This window comes from Taurulus bubalis, assembly GCF_910589615.1.
Source record: "Taurulus bubalis genome assembly, chromosome: 11".
NCBI classification, from domain to species: domain Eukaryota; kingdom Metazoa; phylum Chordata; class Actinopteri; order Perciformes; family Cottidae; genus Taurulus; species Taurulus bubalis.
In genome coordinates, this window is record NC_136599.1 from 15,051,553 (window position 1) to 15,078,549 (window position 26,997).

Genomic DNA, 26,997 nt, shown 5'->3' on the forward strand with positions numbered 1-26,997 from the left:
TCATTTCTGTCCCAGAGGAAGAGTAGAGGTGGGGGGTGTTGGGTGAATTTTGGCACTGGAAGGTAGAGCAGCAGTAGAGCAAGAAGAGGAAGAGGTTGAAGAGGGTGAGGAACAGGAACAAAATGCCCCCCCAGTAGCAGCGGTGCTATCTGTAGGTGCAGTTGTGCCACTGCCAGGTAGCAGAGACACTGGAGATGTGGGCATTTGGGAAGGCAGCAGCGGTTGGCCTTGAGGTGGTGAATGTGGCAGTTGGGTTATGGGTTGTGTCTGTGACAGTGACTGGGACTGCATGGGAGTTTGCATTTGGGCCTGCGGTATCTGCTGGCAGAGTGGGGACTGCTGATAGGTCATCTGCTGGAGGGGGAGAGACTGATGGAGGTGTAAACTTTGCTGCATCTGTGGAACTTGAGCCATGTGCGTTTGAGGTGGTGGTCCCGGAGAGTGCAGGGTGGACAGGCTTCCTCCACCTGTGTATAGGGAAGGGGCTGCCACAGGCAAGCTGGCAGGGGTCGGGGGTGCCTGGGGGTTCAGTGGTGCCACTGGAAACCAACCTGGTGGAGCCACCTGTATGGAATATAGTAATGAGTATTGAGGGAATATTACAGCAAAATAATAATGTGTCGGTACTGTTGGCTCTCGGAAAAAAAATGTATGTATATTTCTGTAAACTATTTTGCTACTCCATATTAGAACCAACTAAATGCTGTCTGGCTTCTTTTATGATAAAAACATCTTTCATGAGAAAGAGCCAGTGATTTGGAAAAGCACAACCTTATCCACTGCATTTATGATAACACATTGACAATCCCTCTGACCATATATTAAAGGTTAATTTCATATGGTATAAAAAATGAAGGCATATTACATAGTCCTACCTCAGTCGACTGACTCCAGCTTCCCAACTCCTGCACCTGCTGAATCTGTTTAATCTGATTCAGCGAAGGCTTCGGCGGAGCGGGGCCCACCGTATCCTTCGTCCAATCATCAACGAGTTTGTGCAGTTCATCTGTGAATGTGCTTTTTCTAAGAGGACTGTGATCTGTGAAAAAATGACGGCACGTATCATACCACTGATTGTCACTAAATTCTGTGTTGTCCGGATATATTGATGACAAACGGTACCTCTTTTTGCAGGCAGTGAAGTACAGTGCTCTGGGTTGCAGTAAAGAGGCAGTCTACTCTGTTCACTACCTGAGAAACTATTTGACTGCTGAATCCCTAGACGGGAGATACAAGAAATATTCAAATAGAAAGAGAGAAACAGAAGAATAGAAAGTGAAAGAATTCATAAAAAGTGTGTACCAGAGTGTGTAACTCCGTTGTTATCCATGTGAGAGTGAGGCCGGGGCCGAAGTTTGATTTTGGCTGGCCTGGGCCTTCGAGGAGAGAGGACAGGTGGTCCCATGGGAAGAGGAGTTGTTCGGGACAGAGAGACAGGCAGACTATGCCGTTGGTCTTTGAGGGAACGAAGCTGACTGTACAGCTCCTTCAGCTCACTGTTCTGCTGGGACTGAAGGGATACCACCTCTTTGATGTGCCTGCAGAGGAGGAGATGCAAAACACAGAGCAGCAGGTGGTGAAAGGTTCAGTAAAATCATGAACTGAACTGAAAAAATAATAACAATGAATATGCAAAACAAAAAAGGGTAGAAAGAGTTAAAACATTTCTTATGAAGGCAAGACACACAAATGTATGGAGACATGAAAGCGAAAATGTGATTAATGGATAGACAAATATCTTGTGAACTCTGAAATAATTATGTTAAATCTTTCCCCTCACTGACTTACTTCTCTCTGAGCTTGTGTAGTTCTTTTCTCAAGTCTTCATCCTCCAACTCACAGTCAGCATCATCATCATCGCTGCTGCCCAGGGGTGAGTGGCTGTGTCCATGACCTCGAAGCAGGTGAGCCATTGCTGGGGTTCTCTTACTACTTTCCTCTTTCTCTCCGTCCTTTGCCCGAGATCTCCTCCTCTCCCTCTCCAAATCAGGAGACACTGGGGAGCTGTCAGTCTCCCTGTCCTCTTTCTTAGTCTCAGCCTGGGTTACAGAGAAGCGGCCCACTTTCCTGTGAGTGCTACCATGGCCTGATGGCGTAGGCTTCGGGGAGGAGGACTGGGGCACTGGAGTCACCTGATGGCAGAAGACACATTACCTGCTGGTCCAGACTGCAACGACGGTTCAGACTAATTGAGTGGCAAAGATAAAATCTGTATTATGGCTCCTACCTGAAATCGTCCTTTGAGTGAATGAGGTGGATGTGGCTGTGGTGCCTCCTTCTCCTCTCTATGTGTCTGACTGCTGGAACTTCCATCTGATAAAGAGACAGCGATGAAAAACATAAAGGGGAGACAAGGACCCAGAGACAGGAACACAGATACACAAGTATAAAGAGCACATAAATAACAAGGTAGACACACACAAACAGACACAGAAAAATGGACATGACACATACAGACACATACAGATGCACATTGAGATGTGGGGCACGAACACAAAGGCACAGTGTTAAAAATCACCCATCAAAGTCACACGTCATTAATTAAATGACTTGCATGCAGGTATATGAAATGTGTCATCATATGTTGAGTTCTTTGGCCGTTTTTTCTAAACTATAAACAACAATACAATATGTGTAATGGGAGTATGGGATGGGGTGGTAAATGCTTGTTTCATTAAAAATAAAATTATAGTAGGTCATTAAATTAGAAGAAAACACATTGTGAAATGGCAGTTGAATGTTTACAACAGTGTTAACCCCACCCACCCACACATCCACTCTCTCATTCTCACCATACTCCCACTCATATAACAGACAACAAAGCCCAATATCACTTTGAGATCTGTGCTAAGATCCACAGTGAAATGTTCAGTGTGTTTGATATTTGGGATTACTACATTACTGCATAATTTAAGATCAACACATAAATATGCAGACTAATGTAGGTGTTATTTACAGATAACAATCCAGTATTAGTCAATTGGGTAGAACATAACATACAAGGTCATGCAGGTGAACGTGGAGCAAAAGATCTAAGATATTGCTATGCATGTTAAACATAGAAACACAAACACATGCAAGATGGCTGAAATACTTTGAACAGTGTGATAAATCTTAGCCGTATGAAAAGCCTACCCATGCCCAATAGCAACTCATAAGCCCTGGGTAATGTGCACAATATATACTAGAAATTAGGACTTTTATCAGTATTTTAGACAGATAATTCAAAGGAGAAAGTAATCTTCATGAATGCATTAACTACAACTATGGGACACAGTAGAGTCTCATGGGAGCTGACACAGAAAGTGTACACATATTCTGAACTGATTACATAATATCAGTTTAGCAGCTTAGCATCCATCTTAATTGTGATATGACGTGAGTTGCATGGTGCTGCCTACACTGAGCCGGCAGGTGGGGGTGAGATGGTTGCTGCTGGCTGTGCTTACGGATTTTGGGCAAAAAAGAGGGGGGGCATATGAAGGGGTATGTCATGGTCACAGGTACTGCTGGGCTTTACTCCAGAGCTCATCTGCACTGGGAAGGGCATCAGATGTTTGATGCCAACCCCTTCTACACTGTGCCAATCTTCAACCCTCGTCTACTCTCCTCTGTTCTCGCTCCAGGGTGAGCAACCCATGCAAAAGGAATTAAGAAAATAAACAAAACAAAACAATAATGTATGTGGTGATATCAACACTTACATTGCATGGGGAATATTGTCACATTACAATAAACAAAAACAATATTATTTAGCTGGAAGCATTAACATTCTTTGACATTAGCAGATATTAATTCCTGATGGTTAAGAAAGTTATTTTACTATGTTAAAACTAAACTAGATATTAGATTTAAGTCCATGCCCCAACAACCCATTCTCTCTCTTTCGCTCTCTCTCTCTCTAAGAGGACGCTACCTTGCTGGACTCTGGGCTTCTTGAACAAGCTGGCGGAGTGGCGCAGTTTGCATGCCCAGTTTTTGAATTTGCGAGTCCAGGATTTCTTGCTAACAGGATTTCTGATACTAGGACATGTCAGGTTTAGGCCAAAATATCCACCTCCTGCATTGTGCTTCTGGTGTCCATGCCGGAGGGGGATCGGGTGCTGATTGGGGGGCCATGATGCGTCTCCAGTGGTACTGGTGTCAGAGTGTGGGGGTACAGCCTAGAACAGTTAAGACAATTAAGAGTTGCATGGAGTTGTTCAAAACGGAGAGACACAAATATTTAACCTCAACCAATATAACGACAATACACTGGAATATAAGCTAGTAAAATAACGTCAATTCAATACGATGAAAGAGAACATTTATAAAAATAAAAAAAATAAAAAACGTTATCTGTGGTTTTCACTCACAAGAATGGTTGGTTCTCCTGGTACAGGTGGACGTTGGGGCCCAGGCGATTCATCCTGATTGGGAGGCAGGAGAGAAGTAGGCGGGGTGGACGAGGCAGAGGTGGAGGGGAGAAATGGGCAAGGCTGTTGCTCCACAGGGCCCATCTCTGCAAAGCTGGGCACTTCTGAGGAAGCTTTCCCTCCTGAGCCATCACTCTCTGGGTCAGGGGAGGTAGAAGAGGAGCGGGAGGTGGTGGGGGAGGAAGAGGAGGAAGATGAGTGAGGGGAGGTATCTGAGGAGGAGGCAGGTGGGAGGAAAGACAATTGGTGGAGCGACTGTGGCTCAGATGACTCGTCTCCGCCTGCTGATGTGGAGGCAGCTGATGTATGGCCAGAGGCAGCTCCCCCGGCCGGGGCTGCCCCGCTACTATACTCCTGATATAACAAGTTCCTCAGCTTTTCATCCAGAGTCTTTATGCGGTTATCTACAAATTCAATTTTGGGGGGGCCTTCACTGTCTGACTCGGCCACAGAGGAAGGCTGAGCAGGGGATGGTGTCATTGTGAGGGAGAGCGCGGGTACGGGGGCTTCAGCGGTGCCCAGATGGAGAGGGGGCAGCGAGGAGTCAGAGGAAGGGTGAAAAGGGGTAGAGTAGCTGCATGTGTCCTCTGTGAAACTTGTCTCTCCCGTGGACATCTCTGACTCAGATATCTGTAAAGAGGACTGCCTCTGCAGCGAAAACGGCTGCTGTTTCTGGGGTGTGTCCATGGCTTTAACCGTCTCTTGTTGCTGCTCAGAGTGTTGCAGCTGTTTCAGTGACTGTGTATGCTGTTGTACCAGCTCAGCAGGGTTCTGGGTTTGTTGTGGAATCTGCTGTTGCGGTACAGGGTTAACACTAAACTGTGTCGGTTGTTGAATAAACTGTTGACTAATTGACAGGGGCAGCATTTGGCTCTGATCTGGTGTTAAAGCCACAGCACCCATAAACAGCTGATGTTGCTGCTGTTGCACCATTTGCTGTTGCTGTAAGTGTATTGTCTGTTGCAAGTTTAACTGTTGCTGCTGCTGGAGATCAATGTGGGCCTGGTGTTGAGGCACTACAGCAACTTGGGGTGCTATAACCTGCTGCGGTATCTGTTGTAACTGAGGCTGCTGCAGCAACTGTGGGGTATACTGTGGTGTTTGCTGTTGAAGAATGGATTGTTGGGTCTGCTGCAGGGACATTGGTGGCAGAAACTGCTGAAGAGGCGCAGACTGTTGTAACAACTCTGTATGACCTGTCAGAGGCAACACCTGCAACTCAGTCATCTGTTGTTGAAGTGGTATTTGTTGCTGCATTAGTTGCTGATGTTGTAACTGCTGGAGAGACTGTTGCAGTGCCCGTTCCTGTTGCAGTTGAATTTGTTCTTGGTACACTTGATGTTGTGATTGCTGTTGTTGCTGTGGTGTTTCCCGCTGTATCTGTTGCGCCTGTTGTTTAAGCTGCATTGCCTGCAGTTGGTGTTGAACTACTGGTACCTGTTGCTGTAAAGCAGGCTGTAGTTGTGGCTGCGGTAGTTGTGATTGTTGTGAGGCTGGTTTGTCCATCTGAGAGAGAGTCTGCTGTTGCTCCATGCCAAGTTGGCTAACTGCAGAAGAGGTCACTGCAGCAGCAAGAGGAAGGGAATGAAAAGAGATTGACGACCGGGCCGCTGCAGGCATACATGACCTTGGAGCAGTTGTCACTGTATCCCCTATACTTTGACCTACAGTGGAGCAGCCACTGCTTCCAGGAGGTGTGAGGACAACAGGGAGAATTGGGGTGGGTGTGGGAAAGACAACATTAGGAGCAGTGGACAAGGTGGGGAAGTTAGCAGCAGCAGGTATTGCTATTGATGAGGGAACAGTGCGCATTTGGTCAACAGAAGCTGAGGTCAGGACCGGCAGTTCTAGACCACCTGAAGCAGTGACAGGGACAGAGGCCTCGAGAATGGAGGCTGGTGCAGAGATGCTTTCAGAGACAGTGGCGTGGGGAGTTGGGGCAGAGATGGCTGAGGGGACAATGGAGGCAGGGGCTGAGACAATTGAGACTGGAGGGGAGGTGGCAGAAAGGGTGGGGCGGGGGACGAAGGCCATGCCCGTCAAGGACTCCAGACTCTGGGATCCTTCACTTTCTACAGCCGCAGAGAGGAACACACTGTTAGTTTCTGTTATGCTGTCATGTCAGTTATATTAATAAGCCACAGCATTAAAAGTGACATTGGTGGAGCTCACCTCTTTCTGTTTTAGGAGATTGTGGTATCCTGCTCTCTGTAGTGGGGGGTGGCGTGCTGGCTCCCTGACTCGAGAGAGAGTCTCTGTGGCGGATGGTCTGGTTAATAAAGAAGCGCCAGCGTCCCACTGGAGAGGAATGTGGCACTGAGTCCGCTAAAAATCATAAAGACATTTTACAACACACAACACGTTAGGTTACAAAACATACAGCATTTTCTCATACTGTAATGACTTTTTTTGACTTTTGTTGTGACAAAGAAACAATATATTCACAACTCACCTGAAGAGTTAGAGGGAGTGCTCACACGCGACTGGTCAGTTGATCCAGTCTAATAAAGACATAAAGATTCAAATACGTCGAAAAATGAGAGAGGAGAGAAGGTGATAGAGGGAAATATGGAAATCAATATACCTGTGAATGTGTTTGAAGAATTTCATGAGCTTTCTTAACTATGGCTCTAAGGTCTTCAACAAATGTCTCTTTCTCTACATCAAGGACAAAGTCCTCCTCCACCTAAAAACAAAATGCAAACAGCAATTATTAATGCATAGAATGACTACTTTTTACAAGTAATTCAGACACTGGTAATACATGAGCAGTCTACCATGTAGTCTGCTATGTCCTCTGGTGCATCCCCTTCAATGTCAAACTTAAATGTCACCATCTTGTTGGTATGGGTTTCCAACTGGCATTCCACCATATTGTCCCCACTGCCTGACACCTAGGTGGGACAACACAAATGTACATGATATAGTTGTCTTTTTCAAAATCTATTGCTACACGTGATTTAGCAACATTGGGGGTTATTTGTTACAGTTTTTTCACCTGGTGGATGCTCAGTTGAAACTGATGTGAAATTTTATCAGGCCTCTGACAGGAAGCTCTCCTTTGAGTCTTCAATTTCTCAAACTTCCCATTGGCTAAGAGCTGAAATGTTTCTTCTCCATTAGCTGGAACAGACCTGTGGGTGATAAAGTAGTAGTGTTGTTACACATCATGATATAAATTACAGGTCCCAGAGCAAGACACTGACCACATAACTTACAGACGATGTAACTGCATTATCTGTAAGTCTCTGAAAATGTGTATAAGTGATACATAGATTTATTAACAGTATACTGTGTATTTACAACACAAACACATGAATGTAAATGCATGATACAGGTATATGTGAAGAGATTGTTGACCACTATGTGTGTACAACACCACTCCTGTAAACTTGTTGTTACATACAAGTTATTTATGGAAATATGTGGCATGCACAAATTTTTTCTTAAGTGGTCCACCTGTCGTATGAGTCCAAACACAGTTCTGCTTTTCTCCACAGGGCAAAAACCGCTAACTTGACCTGGAATCATATTGCTTTTCTCTGAAGTAATTTAGAGTTTAAATATGATGCCTACTTAAATAAAATACGCAACATACGCAGACTTAATGCAAAATTATATTCAGTTTGACATCATCATCATCCTGGCATGCCAATTTACTGAGAATTTCATTATTTTCAGTTTTCTATTGCCATATACACATATATGTACAGCATCTAACTCGCTTCATTTATGTCACAGTGCAGCCCTGCTCTGTTGTTGTTAGCTGTACTATAAATATGTTCTTATAGGTTTGGGTCCTCTAACTACTGACACTGTAAAACCACATATTATTGCGTTATTTTATATTTTTTTGAATAAAACAGGCAGGCATGTGGCCGTTTTAATGTGTAGATTAGGCAAATGATAAGATTTTACAAATGTGCACTTTCTCAATAACATGTGGTATTCATCAATTAAGAGTTTTGTGAGACCGACCTGGAGCTTGCATTAGTAAGCTTCACGGCAAAAAAATAAGAGAGGTTTAGGCTAGGTATACGAAAATGTTCTGACATGTGTTTACACTTCTAGAAGTCCAATTACACTTAACAAATCTACATTTGTTTTGCCCTTTTAAGCTGCTTTCAAATGAAAGCAGCTTCTCTCCTCATCAGTACTCATAAAGTGTTTATCATGACGAATGAACATACTGAGTGATTGGACATGCAACAAAAATAATTGCGAAAACATCAGACAGTAACGATATCAGACATACCCTAATGAAGAATGAAGCTCTGTACTTGACAGGTACGGACCATCCTGAAGAGTAACATGAAACAGGCACAAAGACCGCAGGTATAAAGAACAAAAGACACAAAAAAACATTAGCAACATCAGATACAAGTAAAGCTATAATGTAATAATGGATATTGCATTTAATAACAAATGTACTGTTCTATGAATATACTGATGTATTAACATTTAACCCTTGTTAGTTTTAATAAAAAATACAAAGTAAAAGCTTTTTCATATAATTAGATAGCAGTACTCTCAATCATTCTGCCAGAATGTCAACAAAGTATAATCATTTTCTAATTAATACAGCAAACTTTCATTATTCCTGTACCTGAGCAATGCCCAGAAGGGAAAGGTCACAGTCTTGCAGCGAGGCTTGGGGCAGTTTGGGGGCATTAGAGTCAAGCGATTGTAGAGCAGATACAGGTGGATGGGAGGTGGGTATAAAGTCGGCCTGCCCTGGTAAGGTTACCTGGGCCGCTGGCGGAGATGTAGGCAGTTCTGGCACAGGGGAAGCAGCAGGATGGTGGGATGGTAGGAATGGGAGAAATGGTAGTGATGTTGGGGGACATGAGGTATGAGACGGGCTGAGGGGCATTTGTTGTGCAGGAAAGACAGCATGGGGTAGCACAGGCTGATCAGCAATAGATGTCTCAGTGTGAGAATGTGCCTGTATCTGAACATGTGTCTGCATTTGGTTTGTTTGGCCCTGAATGCTGGTTTGTGAGTGTGTGTGAGCTGGCAGCATCTGCTTGGCTTGGTGCTGCAGAGATGGAGGGGCACCTGCCTCTGTCTGTACAGAAGGATGGGTCATCAGATGGGAAGCAGGTGGAAACTGTGAGGGCAGCTGACCCTCGTCAAGGGCAATCAAATCGTGCTTCATAGGAAGGGGTTGCTGGATGGGAGTTTGGATGGGCTGTGCCAGTAACTGGGCCTGTGCAGGAGGTGGAGCTAATGGTTGCTGCGTTTGAGAAAACTTCTGTAGCTGTTGCTGGTATTGTACAGTCGACTGAGGTACAGGAGGCTGGGAGATGGACTTAATTACTGAAGGGTCAGCAGAGCCTCCTGGGGGGTGCTGCTGGACCTGAACAACTGGATGTAGTGGTGTTTGGCCTTGAACATAGGCTTGTCCAGCCTGCTGCACAGGATGAGCAATGGCAACAAAGTTTGCAGGGTCAACTACAGCATTGAGACAATCGGTTGTTGTTCCAACACTTCCAGCTAAGCCAGGAGACATAATTATCTGATGAACCTGCAGAACTGGCTCTTGTTGCTGCTGCTGTTGTGTAATATGAGTTGCATCATGTTGTCCAGATGGCATGACTTGGTGAGTAGGCTGAGAGACATACTGAGAGGTCAGAAGGCCAGCAGTAGCCTGAGCATGGATATGGCTAGGTGACTGGCCTTGAGTTTGTTGCTGGAGCTGGGTCTGCATGAGTCCTGGCATTTGAGCATTTTGCTGAAGAGTCTCATGGATTTGGATTTGACTGGGAATTGAGGTAAATGCAGCTGGAGGCTGGACTGTAGCTTGGTTTTGCTGACCCATCATCTGAATGTCCACAGTTGGGCCCTGACCATGTGGTGGCTGAGTCTGTATTAATGGGTGAGCAGTTACCTGGCTCTGTGTGAGTGTAGCAGGTCCTGGGTAATTAGTCTGTCGAGGAATTTGCTGAGTCTGGATGACGTGAGTCTGTTGCTGGATCACTGCCGCAGGAGGAGATACTTGGGCTTCAATCAGAGCCTGAGCTGCTTGGACTGTGGACTGGGCTATAAATTGGACTGGGGACTGGTTCTGGGGATGAGCCTCACTTTGTCCTTGCTGGGTAAGGACTAGAGCTGGGACAACAGCAGGTGTCTGAACAGGGATGTGCGTAGTCTGAATGGCCATGGGGACCTGCGACTGTGATACTATTTGAGTTTGGTGCTGGATCACCTCAGTGCCGGCTGGCATATGAGGTTCCATTGCAGAGGTTTGATGCTGCGTCTGGGCAACAAATGCTTGCTGCTGCTGGATCAATGTTGCTTGCTGCTCCATCACTTGCTGCTGTGTGAGCGCGGTATGAGGTGTAAACTGAGTGGAGTTTAGTTTTGGGATGGATGTGTGCTGCACATCAGTTGGTTGCTGCTGAATCTGTTGCTTACTATTACTTTGTGGAATAGGGACAGCCTCTTGCTTCTCAGTTGGCTGAAGTTGAATAATGACTGCTTGTTGCTGCTGCTCTTGAATCTGTTGCTGTATCAAAGCCTGTTGATGTAATCTCTCTGCTTGTTGTTGTTGTAACAGGACTTGTTGCTGACACTGTTGCTCAAACTGTTGTTGCAACAGGGCTTGTTGCTGCTGCTCTATCTGCTGTTTGAGTTGCACTTGTTGCTGCTTGTGTTGCTGTTGCTGAAGCTGAGCTTTCTGTTGTAGCTGATGCTGTTGTAAAAAAGCTTGCTGTTGCAGATGCTGTTGTATTAGTGCTTGCTGCTGTTGTTGTTCCATTTGTCGGAGTAAGGGTTGCTGATGCAATTGTTCTGCTTGCTGTTGAGTCTGCTGGGGTTGCTGCTGTAATACAATTTGTTGCTGCTGTTGTCCACTTTGTTGTTGCTTCTCTGGTTCTTTTTGTATTCCACTTTGGTGTTGTCCAATTTGTTGATAAAACTGATTCTGCTGATTTGGCTGTGAAGGAGGCTGCTGTTGTTGCTGCTCTAACTGATGTTGTAAAAGTGATTGTTGTGGTTGCTGTTGTTGTACAAGACCTTGCTGTTGCTGCTGCTTCTCTGGTTGCTGTTGAATAAGAGCTTGCTGCTGTTGTTGATCCAACAATTGCTTGTGTATAAGTGCTTGCTGCTGCTCCAGTTGTTGTTGTTGTAGTTGGGCCTGTTGTTGTTGCTGCTGTTGAAGCAGGGCTTTTTGTTGCTGCTGTTCAAGCTGTTGCTGGACGAACGTCTGATGTTGCTCGAGCAGTAAAGCCTGTTGCTGTTGTAACAGAGTTTGCTGAAACTGTTGTTGTGGTTGTATCATGGTCTGTTCACGAGGATCCCCTGATGGTTGTTGCATGTAAGTCTGAGGCTGCTCCCTCTGCTGTGGCAATGACATCGCTCGCTGCTCCATCCCTGTGTGGGTAGGTAATACTTGCTGCTGAGGAGTTATGTGAAGAGGTGGAACAGGCTGCTGGACATAGATCTGCTGCTGAGGCTCATGTTGATGTTTCGGGGCCGCTATCGCTGAAAGGCTGTGTGGATGATGTTCCGTTGGTGGCTGAGTCGCATTCACTTGTTGTTCGAGCAGAGTGACCTGGGCCTCCATTTGCTGTTGCGGCTGCTGCTGAAAGGTGGTGGTCTGGGTATCCATCCCTAGCTGTTGTTGTTGGACAATAGTCTGCTGAGGGATCATTACAGGCTGTGTTTGCTGGGGTGCTGCCTGGGGAATGATGTCAGGGGGTTGGGTCTGCTGAGCGAGGGGCACATTGGTCCCCCCTAGTCCAGCAGGATCATTGACTGATATGGATGTAGTGAGAACATTAATGGGTGCTTGTTGGGAAACAGGAGGTATGTATGACTGTGAGGGGGCCAATGACCCATGGGGGCTGGCAGTTTGAAATGCATCTGATGGGAATGTTTGTGACTACTCATTGATAATGACAGAATGATGATTGGTTTTGAAAAAAAAAGGAAAAGAAAGTGGTGAAAAAATTAGGCAAGAATTAGCTTTGGCAAGGAGGATAAATTATCAACACAATTAATGTTATACAACAGGGTTTCCCACAGTGTTTTATAGCGCAGGTAGGCTGCCTCATCTGAAATACAGACAGCACAGCTAAGTTAGAAAAAGTAAATACAATTTAATGATGTAAAACATTAACGCTCAGGTAAAAACAGCAGAGGCACTATTTCACACGGCAAGTCTATACAAGTATGTTTAATTTAGAGGTAATTTGGCCATTACATATTACCAACCAACTAATCTCCTGGGGGAAACCCTGTACCACATACAGTCAGATGGTCAATCTTAGAGCATTAAGAGGATGATTTGTGGTTAGGTAAATAGTTATTAAAGGGTAAAGAGCCCAACATGTGATAAAGTAGTGGAACCATAGCTTTACTTCCATTGAGAATAATAATACATGTCATAGCCACAGTGTAAATATATGTGTTTCATTTGAATACTAATTAGTTTCATCACCATGTTCACCTGAAAATATTGTTGAGGGACACTTGGTGAGACCTGTGGAACCATGGTACTGGGCTGAAGATATGTCTGACCAACATGGCCTCCTCCACTTTGGCCTACGGACATGCTGGACATACTAACGCTCTGACCAATAGGCACATTTGGTACACTTCCACTCTCACCAATTGGGAGCATTTGAGGATGAGTCAATGCGCCAGTACTCTGAAGAGCAAGAAAATTGTTAATAAACAATGTGGTTTATAAAAACAAAGATCTAAAACAGTGATCAATTTATCAGTTTGGTGTGATTTGTGAACGAGAAGAAAACAACGTATAGACGTACAGATGTCGTAAGAGGGAGAGTGTTCTGGAAGTGGGTGTATGATTCCCCGTGTTGAGAATACAACTGGCTCTGTCCACTTGCATGAGATTCACAGCTGGCAGACTCAATGCTCTCACCTTCTGAGTGAAAAACTATTTTAAAACAGAAGAAGGAATGTCAAAACGTATTAAATCATAGCGTACCTCTCTTACAAAATAGGGTTGTATGAAATATATAATGAGGGTGCATACTCTACCTGGCAGACTAAGGTTTGTCCCACTGAAAATATGTTGCTGCCTGACATGCTGGTCCACTGCAGGCAGAAACTCCTGCCCTCCTTCGCCTCCAGTCTGTCCAGCTACCCCTGGCAACAGTGAGGATGGGCAGGATGGATGAGAAAAGGTGGAGGAGGTGAGAGTGGGGTCTCTTTTTTCTTCGAAGCCTTGCTGCTTGAAGAGCTGCTGCTGAAAGAGCTGCTGCTGTCGACGCTCCCGTGACTTTTTGATCAGATTTACACGGTCCCGGATGGATTTTCCCACCACCTTGGCATCACTCTCATGGAAGAATCCTGACTTCACCTGAGAGAGAGAGAGAGAGATATGACTACAGGAAGGCTGAGGGAATATAGGTCAGCAGGAGGTACCTTGAAATGGCTGATAAATTAGGGATTTCCCTCATTACCTTCCTGCAAGCTTTTAAGCATCAAACCCTTTTTCCGGTCCACCTTATCCCAGAGTGGACCCTCACACGAACCCCATTTTATACTACTATGGCATAAATGGCCCCTGTATCTCACCATCTCTAGAGCCACTTCCTCAGCGCTATCATTCTCCAGGTCGTAGCTGAACTCAATGGCCTCGTTGTCTTTATGCTTCCCCTTTAGCTTCTTGGGGTCTTCAACCCAAATTCGGAGAGCCAGACAGTCCTGGCTGCCTGTGTCCTCCTCTGCCAACTCCACCCGGACTCCTGTGTCCTCCCCAAAGAATGCATGGTTCAAGAGGTCTCGGATGGAAAGTCTGTCAAGGGAGAGATAAGAATAGGAGCAAGGATTATGAAACAGGCATCAGCATGTTTTATGATCCCGATCAGGAATTCAGCATGAGACGATGTAGTATATTATGTAATTAAAGTAAAACCGGCTTACCTCTGACTCTTGTTCTGACGAATACAGCATTCTATGATCTCTTTGATTTCTGGATCATTCACTTTATCAAAACTGGCTGGCTTTATACCCTGCAAAAAAAGGGAAATTATTTCATAGGAAATGATGGAATTAGGTTCTGGGATGCTGTATCCTAATCATTGAAGACATTGAGTTTGGATCGCACGTCACTAAATTATGAAAGCATAAGTTAATCATCACCACAAATGCATTGAGTTCATATGAGATTATTGCAGTCAAAGAGACTCACACTTGTGACTTTGCGATAGATCTGAGCAGCATTTTGGCACTCAGAGTAGGGGTATTCTGAAGTGGCCATCTCCAGCATGCACATCCCGAAGGCGTAGACATCCACAGACTCATCATAGTGCTCCTCATACATCTCTGGAGCCATGAACTCTGGCGTTCCTGTTAAAACCAGATTATGTTTCACAGTCAATTACAAGCAGAACAGCTGCTTACAAGCAGAACAATCTGTATTCACTGTCACATCACAATGTCCGCAGAGCACTAATGCCCCAAAGTCAACGGAAGAATTTGTAACAATCTTCCTGGTGATTGCTCTTGCTTCCGCAGTTAAACTTTATTGAGCTAAATGGTACTCACGGTGCATTGCTTAAGTTGGTTTACAGAGGCAACATCTCATCAGTGGTCTCTGTTTGCATTAAGTGCAACTCACATGGATATTAAAGTGGCTCTGTCAATAATAATCTATACCTTCAGACAGCTCTGTATAAATCTGAACAGTGCTGAATGCAGAAAAAAGTAAAGGCCCTGACTCAGTTTGCTGATGTAGCTTCTACATGCTTGGCATTTCTCTCAGAAGTTCACAGGGTTCCTAAACATTTTCCATTTCAAAATTCCAATACTTGAGAACTATGACTACAGTGCTTTTGCCCTTGCCTATGGCTTACAATTGCCGCCTCCTCCATGTTGGAGATGTTGGACGATTTCACACAAAGTTTGCATCCAGCGTTCTTTTCCCATTTGGAATCCTTCGCCAACCAGGCTTTAATTTTAGGAAATTCATCTCAGCCCTTGAAAAACCTCGTAGTGCACTACGACGCAGAAAGTTGGACAACGTTACATGTCAACCAACTTGCACTTGAAGAGTGTGTGTTTAGTTCCATTTCATTCTTCAAACCTTGTTTTTCAACGACACCAAGCTCGCTCTAGACCCGTGCTCTCTTACACAGTGACATACAATTTGGCTGAGCCAGGGGCTGTTTATTTATGAATTCTAAATGATATATTTTAGAAAACAGAATAGGAGCAATAGCCTGGTAACACAAATGCTTTTCCATATACTCTTCCTTTTTCCATACAGCTAGACCTAGAAATTACAAAAAAATCCAATTCCCGACTTTTCCATACTGCATAGGAAGCCTGGAGGTAGTTGGTCTACTAATGAGGCTTACCAATGACACTCTTGGCAAAGGAGGTTCGCATAAGAGTGGCCAGTCCCAGGTCACCTATCTTGACCGAGCCTGTAGGGCCTGTTATGAAGATGTTGTCACACTTAAGGTCCCGGTGGACTATTGGAGGAGTCCTGGTGTGAAGGAAGTGAAGGCCCTTTAGGATTTGCCGGCACCAGCTTCTCAGGACCTTGGGTTTCATCACTTTAAAGCGCTTCAAGTAACTGTACAGAGAGATAGAGCAGGATTTTGTATTGGAAACAAAAAAGGCTGTAATAAGGCACTGATGGGCAGCTAGATGATCCCCACAAGAGACAAAACACATCATAAATACTTTTGAATTCCAATGCTAAGACAACAGGACTTCACTTAAATAATTTTATTCACCATCAAGATAAGTGAACTAGTCTTTTACTGTAATCATAATCTCTATTAATCAAAGTTGGTTCTTCAAAGTATGTACAGTATAACTTGCTAAAATGAAAGAAGATCTCCCACCAGTCCATTTGCCCAAGCTTTGAGGTTGATTATCGTTTTGTTGTTTTTGGGAGAGGATTGAGCAGCACTTCAAATATCAACACCATGTGTTTGTTCATAGTAAGCAAATATCAACATATGGTGTTGATATTTGCGTACTATGAAAGCAGGTTTACAGCTATTGTTTTGCACTGAAGCTACAATTGATACTGCTACAGATGAAATAAGTGAGATAAATTACTTTATATTTTCTGGGCCTTTCATCAACATATAAATGATGATGTATTCTGTATATCAGCTTTGTTTTATTAATAATTCTAAGCACGTCATTCATTCATAACAATTTGCAATACAGAGTTGCTGCCTATGGATGTGACATTTACTCTAATGGGTGTAGTAGCATGACTAAACAACACAAAAATAGTATAGAAATGAGGAAGTTGGGCTAACGTTTTGAGTGTTCCTGAAGTCATGAGTTCAGTGACCAGTACGATGCACTTCTTGCCGCGGAGCACAGACTCCCAGGAATCATAGAAGCGGACGATGTTGGGGTGCTGGAGCCCCTTCAGCATCTCAGCCTCCTCCTTGAAGCGTTGCTGCTCTGCCTTGGTCAGCTTGCGGTCCTGAAGGAAGAGGTACACAACAAGTGATATGGCATGACTGTGAACATTTGCTCCCCCAGAGCTTGAGAGGTTATGATTCCTATACTCTGTCAATTCTACAACTGCAAACACTGTTACTGCCACTAGATGGTGTGAGCAATACAGAGTTGCAGCAGTGCTGAGACAAAACCCAACCCTTGGCTTTATAAAACACATTTCTACTGCATCTGCCACACATCCCCAGTATGGTGGCCAGAGTGGACGCGGCAGAAATCCAATTCACTGGCACAGGCAGCATCCCACTGGAACAGACACAGCCATTGACTCATCCCGCTGTCGAACACTGGTGCATAGGTTATTTATAAGATGGTAGACTCTCGCATGCTATACAGAGAAGGTGTTCGGTTCTGCAGTTAAAAATAGAATTATTGCTTGTGTATTCTTATATATTCTTCTATTTTCTTAAGCCCTTGGTGCCCTAATCAATAGCATCAGCTGTATTCAGACAAAACACACCTATCTTTTAAATTCCATATAAAATATCAATAGTAAATAGCATTTATGAATTTGCAAGTGATGGGGTGGTGGTAATAATAAGTAATATTGAAGAATCAATCCTCACAATTAAAGCATTTTACTGTGGAGGAAATGGTGACTGGCCCTAAGTCAGTGTGTATTTTTAGACCTGTCACAAGCAACTGTTGTTGTTGTCTGCTATTTTTCTATGTGTACAAAATAACAAAGCATTTTAGGTGTTTGACCTTTGTTGACCTTGTGACCTGCAGTGTGAGAGCACCTTTTTGATGATATAGAAAAGTATAAATAGAAAAAAAACACTTCAAGAGTTCATTGTCATGTTTTTGCATTTAACCTTTAACCATTTATGTAAAGGCAAAATACTGTATAAGAAAAGAAAAAAACTGACTGCATATCTGTAAGGGAGTCGGGTGGCAGCCATTGTCGCGTCACAAACAGACAAAACTATAAATAGAAGTCGTCCTAACACTGGCTCTTTACTGATCGATTCCATCGATGTAGAGCTTTTTTTTCTCCACAAATTTCCCGAAAGGGACACGCTGTACCGCAGATGTTTGGATGTATATAGGGCTGCAACAACGAATCGATGAAATCGATAAAAATCGATTAGCAAAAGTGTTGGCAACGAATTTCATTATCGATTTGTTGTGTCGCGCGATTATTACGGCAGTCATAAAGTTGCGGAGAAAAAAAAAGAGCGGCGCAGAGCAACTGGCCGCCAGCGTGTCTGAGATTGGAGTGAGAGACTGAGAAACGCTGAAGTCGTGATCTTAGCAAAAATAGAACATCTTGGATGTGACGTGTCAAGTCTTGGCCAATCAGCGTTAAGATGTATCCAGCGGCTTCATTTTCCTCTAACTTGTTGTTAATGGAAGCTAGTCAGCTTGCTATCACGTAAGCTAACGTGTTTGGGTTGTGTATTGTCGTTAAAGTTCCGTTATGTTCCGTTACAGTTCAGTATTGCTTGTAAAAAACCGTAACGTGGTGAAACATGCCGTCACCCCCCGGTCTGGTTCAGTTCACGCTGTCACTCGTTAACGTTAAACCGGCACACCGGCGGATCTGGCTGCAGGTTGTTTTTTTACTCAAAGTAGACTGAATCAAATCACGTAGTTGGGCTTAGCCAACAACGTCAGTTCGTGGTCGTAAGAGGCCCAGAATGAAATAGTTTAAGGAAGAGGACTCTATATGCAGCGCAGCTTGATGCAGAGCTGAGATGAGGTGGAGCTGGGCCTGGAGGTTTTCGGTCCAAACAGACGTGAGAGGAGCAGTACAGCTTCCCACTGTCCCAGTGTTTCATACATATTGATAAAGCAGGGCATGCTAAAACAGCCTCTGCTCCAAGGAGATCAATTACAGTAAAAAGGCAGATGTAAAGCATACATGTGTATGTTTTTAGTATTAGTCCATTTTAATCTAATTTGTTTAATTAACAGCTCGGGGATGTTCAAGGAGCAACCTGTTTGTGCTTTCTGAACATGTTTTGCACTGTCACTTCTGTTTTTGAACAAAGGGTTGGAAATTAATGTTTTTTTCCTTTTTTTATCCGATTCATCAATTAATCGAAAAAATAATCAACCGATTAATCAATTATTAAAATAATCGTTAGTTGCAGCCCTAGATGTATATAAACAGATTTTCATGGAATGCAGTTTACTATCCCTACCTTTTTCTATATTTATCATAAGGGTTTGTTTCTTTTCCAGCATGCACTGATTTTGTGCCTCTAGTTGTCTTCCCTCCTGTGTCTGTGTTTCATCTTTTCGGACATCTTTTCCTCTCTGCGTCTATACTGGTTCAGTCTCCTTTTCTGGAAGTACTGGTGGAGGCAATTGCGCTACACCTCCCCTCTCAACAAGGAAGTAGTATAAACAAAAAGGCGGTTCCTCGTTGTACTGTTATGGCTAAGAATAAGTTAGCCAGCCGAGGTCTGTCCTCATGCGCTCATTCCTTTAACACCAACTACCTCATGTTACTATGTGGATGCATGCTTAAGCAATTATGTGTGTTTACCTGACTGTGTGCAGGTTTATCTAACCATGCTTAGGTTGTCCCAATGCTGTCTGTCTCTACAGCCCCTCGAGCCAGATCTACAAGTGCTTTATTTTGTCTGGGACGACTGTGTTTGGGTGCCTCTGCCCTCAGTCTCACTCTTTCGTTAGAGCATCACGCTGACTCACTGTCTTGCTCAGTGTTTGCCCGCGTGTCCCTGTCTGCTGCCTCCTCAGCATCTATCATGTCTCTCACTGAGTGTGGCATCAGACAGCTTAAAGGTCGACAAAGGTCACAAAGAGTTCAGTTGGTGAGATTGTGTCTAGACAGACTTACACAAACCTTCTTCCTATTCGTCTAGCTACCCACCCATCCACACAAACACACACATATTCACACAAAGAGAAGCACACAAACAATAAAAACATCTCTATGAAAAAGGCAATGTGCATTCTTCGAGTGTGTCATTAATAAGTCACAGTCCTCTTTTCATTGCCAAGCGTGCTAAGCACACCCAAATACAATTACTTCTGCTAGGAGGCCTCATTCACACTGATCAATATGATGCATTTAAGGGAATACTACTCAATAAACTCCTGGAAATGAGGATAATAAGGTGGAATTGTGTACTAAAGTACATTAGTCCAACATTCGTACAACAGCAACGCACAAAGAACAGATATGACAAACAAACGGCACATGGCCACCACAGGAGAAAAATTGACAAAACAGCCTCCTAACCAGCAGATAAATGTAAAGAGCGAAGCAGGAGAAACAGAAATTGAGGGAGAGAAAGGGCAGCTCAGGAGTCCATGACACAGCCCTTTAGTGACTGGTCAACTATGTTTTCCTCTCAATCAACTAGTGTTCCCCATTTCTGCAACCTTAAGAAGTAAACAGTCTAGCTCTAATCAATAATTATTTTTTAATTCATGTTTGATTGTCTCTATCATGGAGATCTTGGGGCAGTTATCCCAATGAATACCTAAGACTGCAAACAAGGTAAACATACATACACTTGATCTAAATTTGTATAGCACAGCACAGTGGGTGCTGCCATTATAATCAAAACAAGCAGTGAGAGGCATACGCACATATTTCAAGTTCCTGTTCAGCCACATTGTTTTTAACTATTGCATATATTCTTACTCTCTGTGTACCAAGTGAGCCACATTAAAGATACATTTCCATTGCCTTGTGATGGGAAACGTAATTCAATCCAAGAAGATTATAATGTAACATTTTGGTTGAGATTGCGGCAGTTTTTTTGCTGTTGTTTTATTTTGGCCAGAATTAGCAGGCAAGCTATCAGGATCGCTTTACAAAATCTGAAAACCCCTACAATACAGGAGCACCCTTTGATACAGTGTCAACAGATATAGAACATTATAAGTTTCACAAATGTGAATGTGTTACTGCGTGGTAACAGTAATTCATTACATGCTATTTTGGGTGTTCCTGATATGTTGTACATACCTGCATAGTCACTCTGGTCATGTAATATTGTTGTCACAAGGCGCCTCCGTGGCAGGGGCTTAAGTACTATAACTTGGTAAGCAGAGTAAGACCTGGTCGTCAACCATGAGATGTTTTTGGATCAGACATCTGGTAGAGCAGAAGGTCAAGCTGCAAGGTAAGTAGCCTCATAAATGGGCAGGATATGGCTTACAAGCCACATTTGGTCGATGGCAAAAGGCTAGGATAATGAATGCCAACAAATGTGAGCCCTAAAACGACTATTTTGGAAAACACTGCAGGAATATCAGATATCATACAGACTGATGAAGTGGCTTCCCTGGTTACATTCTTGTTTTGATAAATAAGGGCTGCCTTTGGGCACTATCAAGGCATAGGGAAACATTAGTTTGGCTGAAGGTGAAAATGTAGTACATTCATGAGCATGTATGTACATAGTGTGTATGGATCTGCAGCATGTCAGTGTTTGAAGGTCCAAGGTGGCGGGTGGCTAGGATTAGATTACTGTAAGCTACCACAGCTCAGACTAACAAAATAGATTGTTGGAAAAGGGCCGGCCCACACGCCGGATTAGAACCTGAAGCTAATGGACCAAGTTCACTAGATGCCTTTAGCAAATAAACTGCACTGGCCATTTCCTTTTCAGTGACCACTTGTTAGCAGGAGGTCTTCATATCTCTATATGTACTCAATTCTGCTCCTCATATAGAGTTGGGTTTTAATGGAAATCAATGTCACCTTACTAATTGATCTTAAAATCTGACACAGAATTCTTCCCTTTTGTGGCATTCCCTTCTTTTGTCAAATGACTGAGATAATGACAACATCATACTAATTTGAGCATGTGTTCTTCAGATGCATTGATTGTCTGATTAGCCTGTACAGTTAATGCCTGTGGTATGTGGTAATGTCTCTAACATTCGATAGCAATTGAATCTCCATTGTCAGTTAGGTAATGGGCATATAGCCTGAGGGACACTTGCCAACCGTTGGTGCCCTAGATGAGCCATGCGTCTGGTTAGTATGGTTGGATTGATTCCATCCGGGTCTAGTCAGTTCAGCTGTAGTCCATCTGATTCCTAATTTTAGTCACCATCAATAGTCTGTTTTTGCTTTACCGAGCCAAACCCATGTTGCATTCTGCTGCTATTTGTTACACTGAGCCAAAGAATAATGTCATTTTTAAGTCTTTCTGCAAATTATATTGTTCTTTCAAATACTTTAACCAGAGTCTGCATTGATTGTTATTATCAAGGGATAGGAATACAGCTATCAATTTTGACCAAGGTAAGCAGCCGGCGGCTACCAGAAATGATCTCTCAACCTTTTGAACGGATCCATTATAATGACGTCAACTGCCAAACCGGTATCGACTGTACATAGATGAACAAGGGGTCTACACTGTTTCACAGGGGATGCATGCTGAACTCTGAACCATGTCAAAGGTCTCTTATGGCCTTAATAAGGATGAGAATTTTAAAAGTAACATTGCACAGTGATTGGTTGTAACAGGCAACCTCCTAAGATGGCATTTATCTGCAGACTAAATCCAAAAGGCTCCATAACAATACAAATATTTGAGGTGGTAATCATCATCATCATCATGGCAACCTTCAGCATTGCCGATGTGATCGCTGCTCTGGTGTTTGCAGTTCTGTGAGTGTAGCTGAGCTGAGCTGAGCTGAACTGGACCAGTCTGGGATGACTGGGTTGAACCAGTCTGGTGTCTGCCGCCCGAGTTATGCTGTCTGTGCAGGGTTTTTGTTCCAGCCTTACGAGCACCCACTGTAATTAACTCCCTGGATCACTCTGCATGCTCGCTCACTCAGAAAAAAAGTGATAGATAGAGGGAGGGAGGGCGAGAGAGGAAGAGAGAAAGAGGGTGATCGGCAGACACATACAGTGGCATATGTTGACACAGACAGACAGAGAGCAACAGCTTGCACACAGAAAAGTAAAACATGTACAAGACACACACTAACACATCCACTTAGGGGCACGGACAGCAAAATATACAACCAACACAGTAGCAAGGGACATATACAGCTCTGTCCTTTTAGGTGTGGAATTCCCAAGGAAAGACAGAGAAAAGATAGTGTCCGGCCTGGGAACTTTAATTACACATTCTTTCAAACTGCATTTGGACAAATAGTCAGGAGAGGTAGAGCAGGTGGTGCTCCCAGTGGATATAGCATTAAATATTGCATTGGCTCATCGTGTACATAATCTCTACATCGATTATGAAACATACTTCTGTGCATGTTCCTGGGACCTGTGTTTTTAATTGGAATTGACTTCAATGGGAATTTCAACGTTAAAGTGTGAGGAACTGAGCAAATAAAGTTAGCTTTAAACCAAATTAATTAACTTTCATCACAGTTAACAAATGTTGATACAACTATAGACAACAATGGTTACATCCAGTCCATCATTAGCCTATCTAACCATTACTATTCTGATGACTATTGTTTCACTAAGTTCCACCTGTCATTGAAACTGTGTACACGCTTTGGTAAGGTCGGCTAAATAGGACGGATCATGTGACCTGAGTGACTCGAATGTTGCCGTGAATGTGACACTGGATCAATCCATAGGCAGGTTACCAGGGTGCTCTGTGCATGTGTACGTGTGTGTTTGCATGTGTCTCCCTGCATGTGGTAACTCACTGTTAGCTACACCACTGCTCTCTGGGAGGGATGCCATGGTAATCCTCGACATGGCCCGTCGTCTCCCGCTCTGTCTCTCTCTCTCTCTCTCTCTTTCTCTCTCTCTGACCATCACCTCCTGTGTCTGCTTTTCTTTCTCACACTCTGCCTACTACTTCTACTTGCTGTTGCTCTGTGTCCAAGTCTCAGTCTGTTTTCCTGTAATAGGCTGTCTTCCTATCTGTGTATGATATACATGTAATTAGACAGTCAAATATGCATGAGTGTTTCTAATTGTTTCAGTCATTTCTGACTGATGCAATGCCAGTAAAGTCCTCTAAATGAACAAATAACCAGTCAAAACTATTTTTTCTTCATGAGATTCACTTTGAAACAATGCAACTGTGGAGAAATAAATTGGATTTTGCAGATCCAATATTGGTGCATAAATCAGCTAAGCCTACTGTCTTTTCATTTTCAAAATGCTTTACCACCTCAGATAAGGTGCCTTTGTGTCTTATAGGTGAAACAAACTACTTTTGACATCTGAGCAGATCTCTTGAAAAAGCGGGACACATCAAGTTTTCAAGTAGGAACATGATCCGTGGCTGTATGATACACCAAGCAACAGAACTGCTGATGTGAATCTGATTAGGTGTGGAAGTGAAACCAGAAAAAGTGATTGGGGCACACGTTCTGTTTTCCAGTCCACCAAACAGAGCCTGATCTCAAGGATTAGTCCGGGCTCTTGTTTTGGAATTAGCTCCAACCCAAACACATGACTGACTTTTCTCACACAAAGCCTGCAGTCAAATCGGACGGCTTATCATTACACTGCTCTCTATTGTGGGGCCAACAGTCAGAGGGATGCATTTCTTCTCTCCTCCACGAGTCTGTCTCCCACCACATATTGGATTTAAATCATCTAACAATGTTTCACATTACTTCTCTGCATAATAAAACCGGTTGGCCACAGCATGTCAAGACTTTGACAGTGCTCTGGTATTAGACATTTAAAAACTTTCATTATTTTCCTCCCACTGCAATGTCAATGCATGACAAAGAGTTCCTTACAGTAATGTTTGCTGTATATCTGATACAATGTTCCTATTAGCTCTGTGATCCCATTCAGAGCTTCCCTTTCACATGACTATTTCCATTTCAGACTTCATTATATTACACAATAGACAAGCGTAGACTATGAAATGTACTGTTGTAGCCCTCGCTTTACCCAAGCATGTTAAAACTAGCCTAAACAGTAACATTGTTTTGCCTTCACACTCAAGAATGTGGTCAAAATATGATGCTATTTATTTTTCTCCATATAGCCCAGTCCTATTGACAACTTGTGATACATGCTGACAGCTTCTTCAAAAAGATTTTTTTCCGTGAATATACACCTTTTTGACCTCTCAAGTTGCTTTTTCTCAAAAGTCATGGAGTCCCTACCTGATATAAAGCACTGCACTACACCAATAATGGAATCCCTAAAATGAATATTGACCTTAAGTGTCATGACTGAATAATATAATTCAGGCTAATGTAGAGTGTGTTTCCAGTAAGATACCCCATCACAACAGGAAGAAGCACTGACAGCTCATGATTCTATTATTCATACTAGTCCCAGAAAAGGCAACGTCTCCACTTTTAATGTGTGCTGTCGCTTAAATACAAGCCATGCTCCTCCTTTTCACCCCCGGTCTCCTGAGCTGCAGTCTCGCAGTGTGAATAGCAAGCAGACAACGTGCTGAGACTTTTAGATTGAAGAGGAAGAGCTCATGGGACACATCTAATACTATTCACCTCAAAGGATTATGGACAGCTCTCTATAGCACACTAATTGAAAATATTATTTGTTGATATCAAGTATTTCCATTTACCTTTCAGGGTCGTGTATACATTCTGGAGTGTGTGCGGGTTATTTGGGGTTTATTGTATCATGCAGCTAATTGTGCCTGCGAATGCAGAATATAAATGTATACATTTTGAATATTTTGCATCATGTTGTGATGAAAGAAGAAGAAAAGCGAAACGTTTGTCTTACCTGTAATTCACACCAAGCCACCTCCACCCAAGTCTCTGTGTCCAGGCCTTTATACACCGTCTTGAAGGCTCCTCTGCCCAGTTCAATGTCAAACTTGAGGAACCTGCCTCCAGGAGAAGTGGCCACAGCCTTCATCTCCGCCTCCTCCGCCTGCTCACGATCCCTCTCCTTCCTGCTTGCGGAGGAAGGTATGTCCTTGCCCGGCTCCTGGCTGGAGCTGGGGCAGGATGGGTCATGGCCTATGGCAGCACAGGATGAAGCAGTCCCTTGCTGTTGGGCACTGCTGGTTAAGTCTGAGTCTGAGGAGCGCAGCTCCAGGGGAGGGGCACTATGGGGCGCCTCTGGGGTCACCTCCACCTCATCGTCCTCCTCACAAATCTCCACACTCTTCCGGAAGAAGCGCTTCTCCCTCCTCAGTCGTTTCTGGCCAGTGTCGACTGGCAAGGAGGGCGTGACTGGGTTCTCCTCACCGTCTTGGCTGGCTTCTCCTCCTCCCCCTCCTTCTCCTCGGATTCTTTCATCCTCTCCTCCTCTCGATTTCCTCTCCTGCGTGTGGGACGAGGGGAAGTCCGAGGGGGTGCTGTTTGTCCTCTCCCCCTGTGGGTCCGCCCTGCCCTCCTGCTCCGTGTCCTCCTCCCTCTGTCCATCAGGTTTCTCCGAGGAGCCCTCGGTGCCTGTGGGCTCTCCTGGGTCAGTAGCCATGGGGAATGGACCTTCCCACGCCTTCTTGACCTCCTCCTCCTCCAAACCTTTGCTCCTCCGTCCGTCCCCGTCTCTCTCTCTTTCGGTGGTTACCCACTCACTCCTTCTAGCCTGTCAGGTTGTCCTTCCAGTGCTGCAGGTGACTGAAGACCGTCCTTGCCTCCGCTCTCTGCCTCCCTTTCTCCTTGTATTAGATTATTTACAGTAGCACAGGAGGGTGAGACCACAGCTGTGAGAGAATAGTTTCTATCCTCACTTTCCTCCTCACCATGTCCTGAATTTACTTTATATCCACGTATGTGCAGTAATAATGAAAGTAAACTCTTAGAAACACACACTAAACCAGGAGTTTTTTCAGGGCTGTTGGGAAAGCTGCTGTGTTTTTCCTTCAAACTGTTGGGTGAATATCTTCAAGTAAACCCTGCAAGACAGAGACAAAACATTGCATTAATATTCAGTCAGAGGAGGGAATTGTTGTGATGATGTTGTCACATTTAATGTTCTTAATTAAGAAAAATGTAAGTGGGTTCCCGTTTGTTTGATGAGATACATTTAAATAAGAAAGTTAGTCAGAGTAAAAGTATGTGTAAACTGAACTGAAGAAGAAGTGTGGCTGATTAAACAGTTATTTCTTGTAAAGCTAACCACTGCTAATACTGTAAGTACTGTAATCTATCTTGACAACATGAAGTGTGGATTGCCTGTAAAACTTCTGCTAAAGCATATTTTTGCAACTAAGCTCACAAGACAGCAAAATGCTGCAAACATGAAAGAAAA

The 26,997-nt window shown here is 43.8% G+C and overlaps 1 protein-coding gene across 1 annotated transcript; it reads right to left on the minus strand.

The window, feature by feature from the left end:
* On the minus strand, positions 1-26,220 carry wnk3 (WNK lysine deficient protein kinase 3; the record flags this gene model as incomplete). The annotated part of the gene is made up of 23 exons (XM_079226733.1): positions 1-564; positions 876-1,039; positions 1,123-1,218; positions 1,303-1,538; positions 1,789-2,132; positions 2,228-2,313; positions 3,917-4,163; positions 4,356-6,487; positions 6,588-6,740; positions 6,868-6,916; positions 7,000-7,101; positions 7,193-7,309; positions 7,414-7,549; positions 8,671-8,714; positions 12,868-13,068; positions 13,190-13,308; positions 13,425-13,746; positions 13,965-14,184; positions 14,313-14,401; positions 14,581-14,738; positions 15,749-15,969; positions 16,673-16,845; positions 25,519-26,220. 23 exons carry the CDS (start codon positions 26,218-26,220, stop codon positions 1-3), a joined length of 6,675 nt encoding a protein of 2,224 aa, XP_079082859.1.
* Between the last annotated feature and the right edge of the window lie 777 nt (positions 26,221-26,997).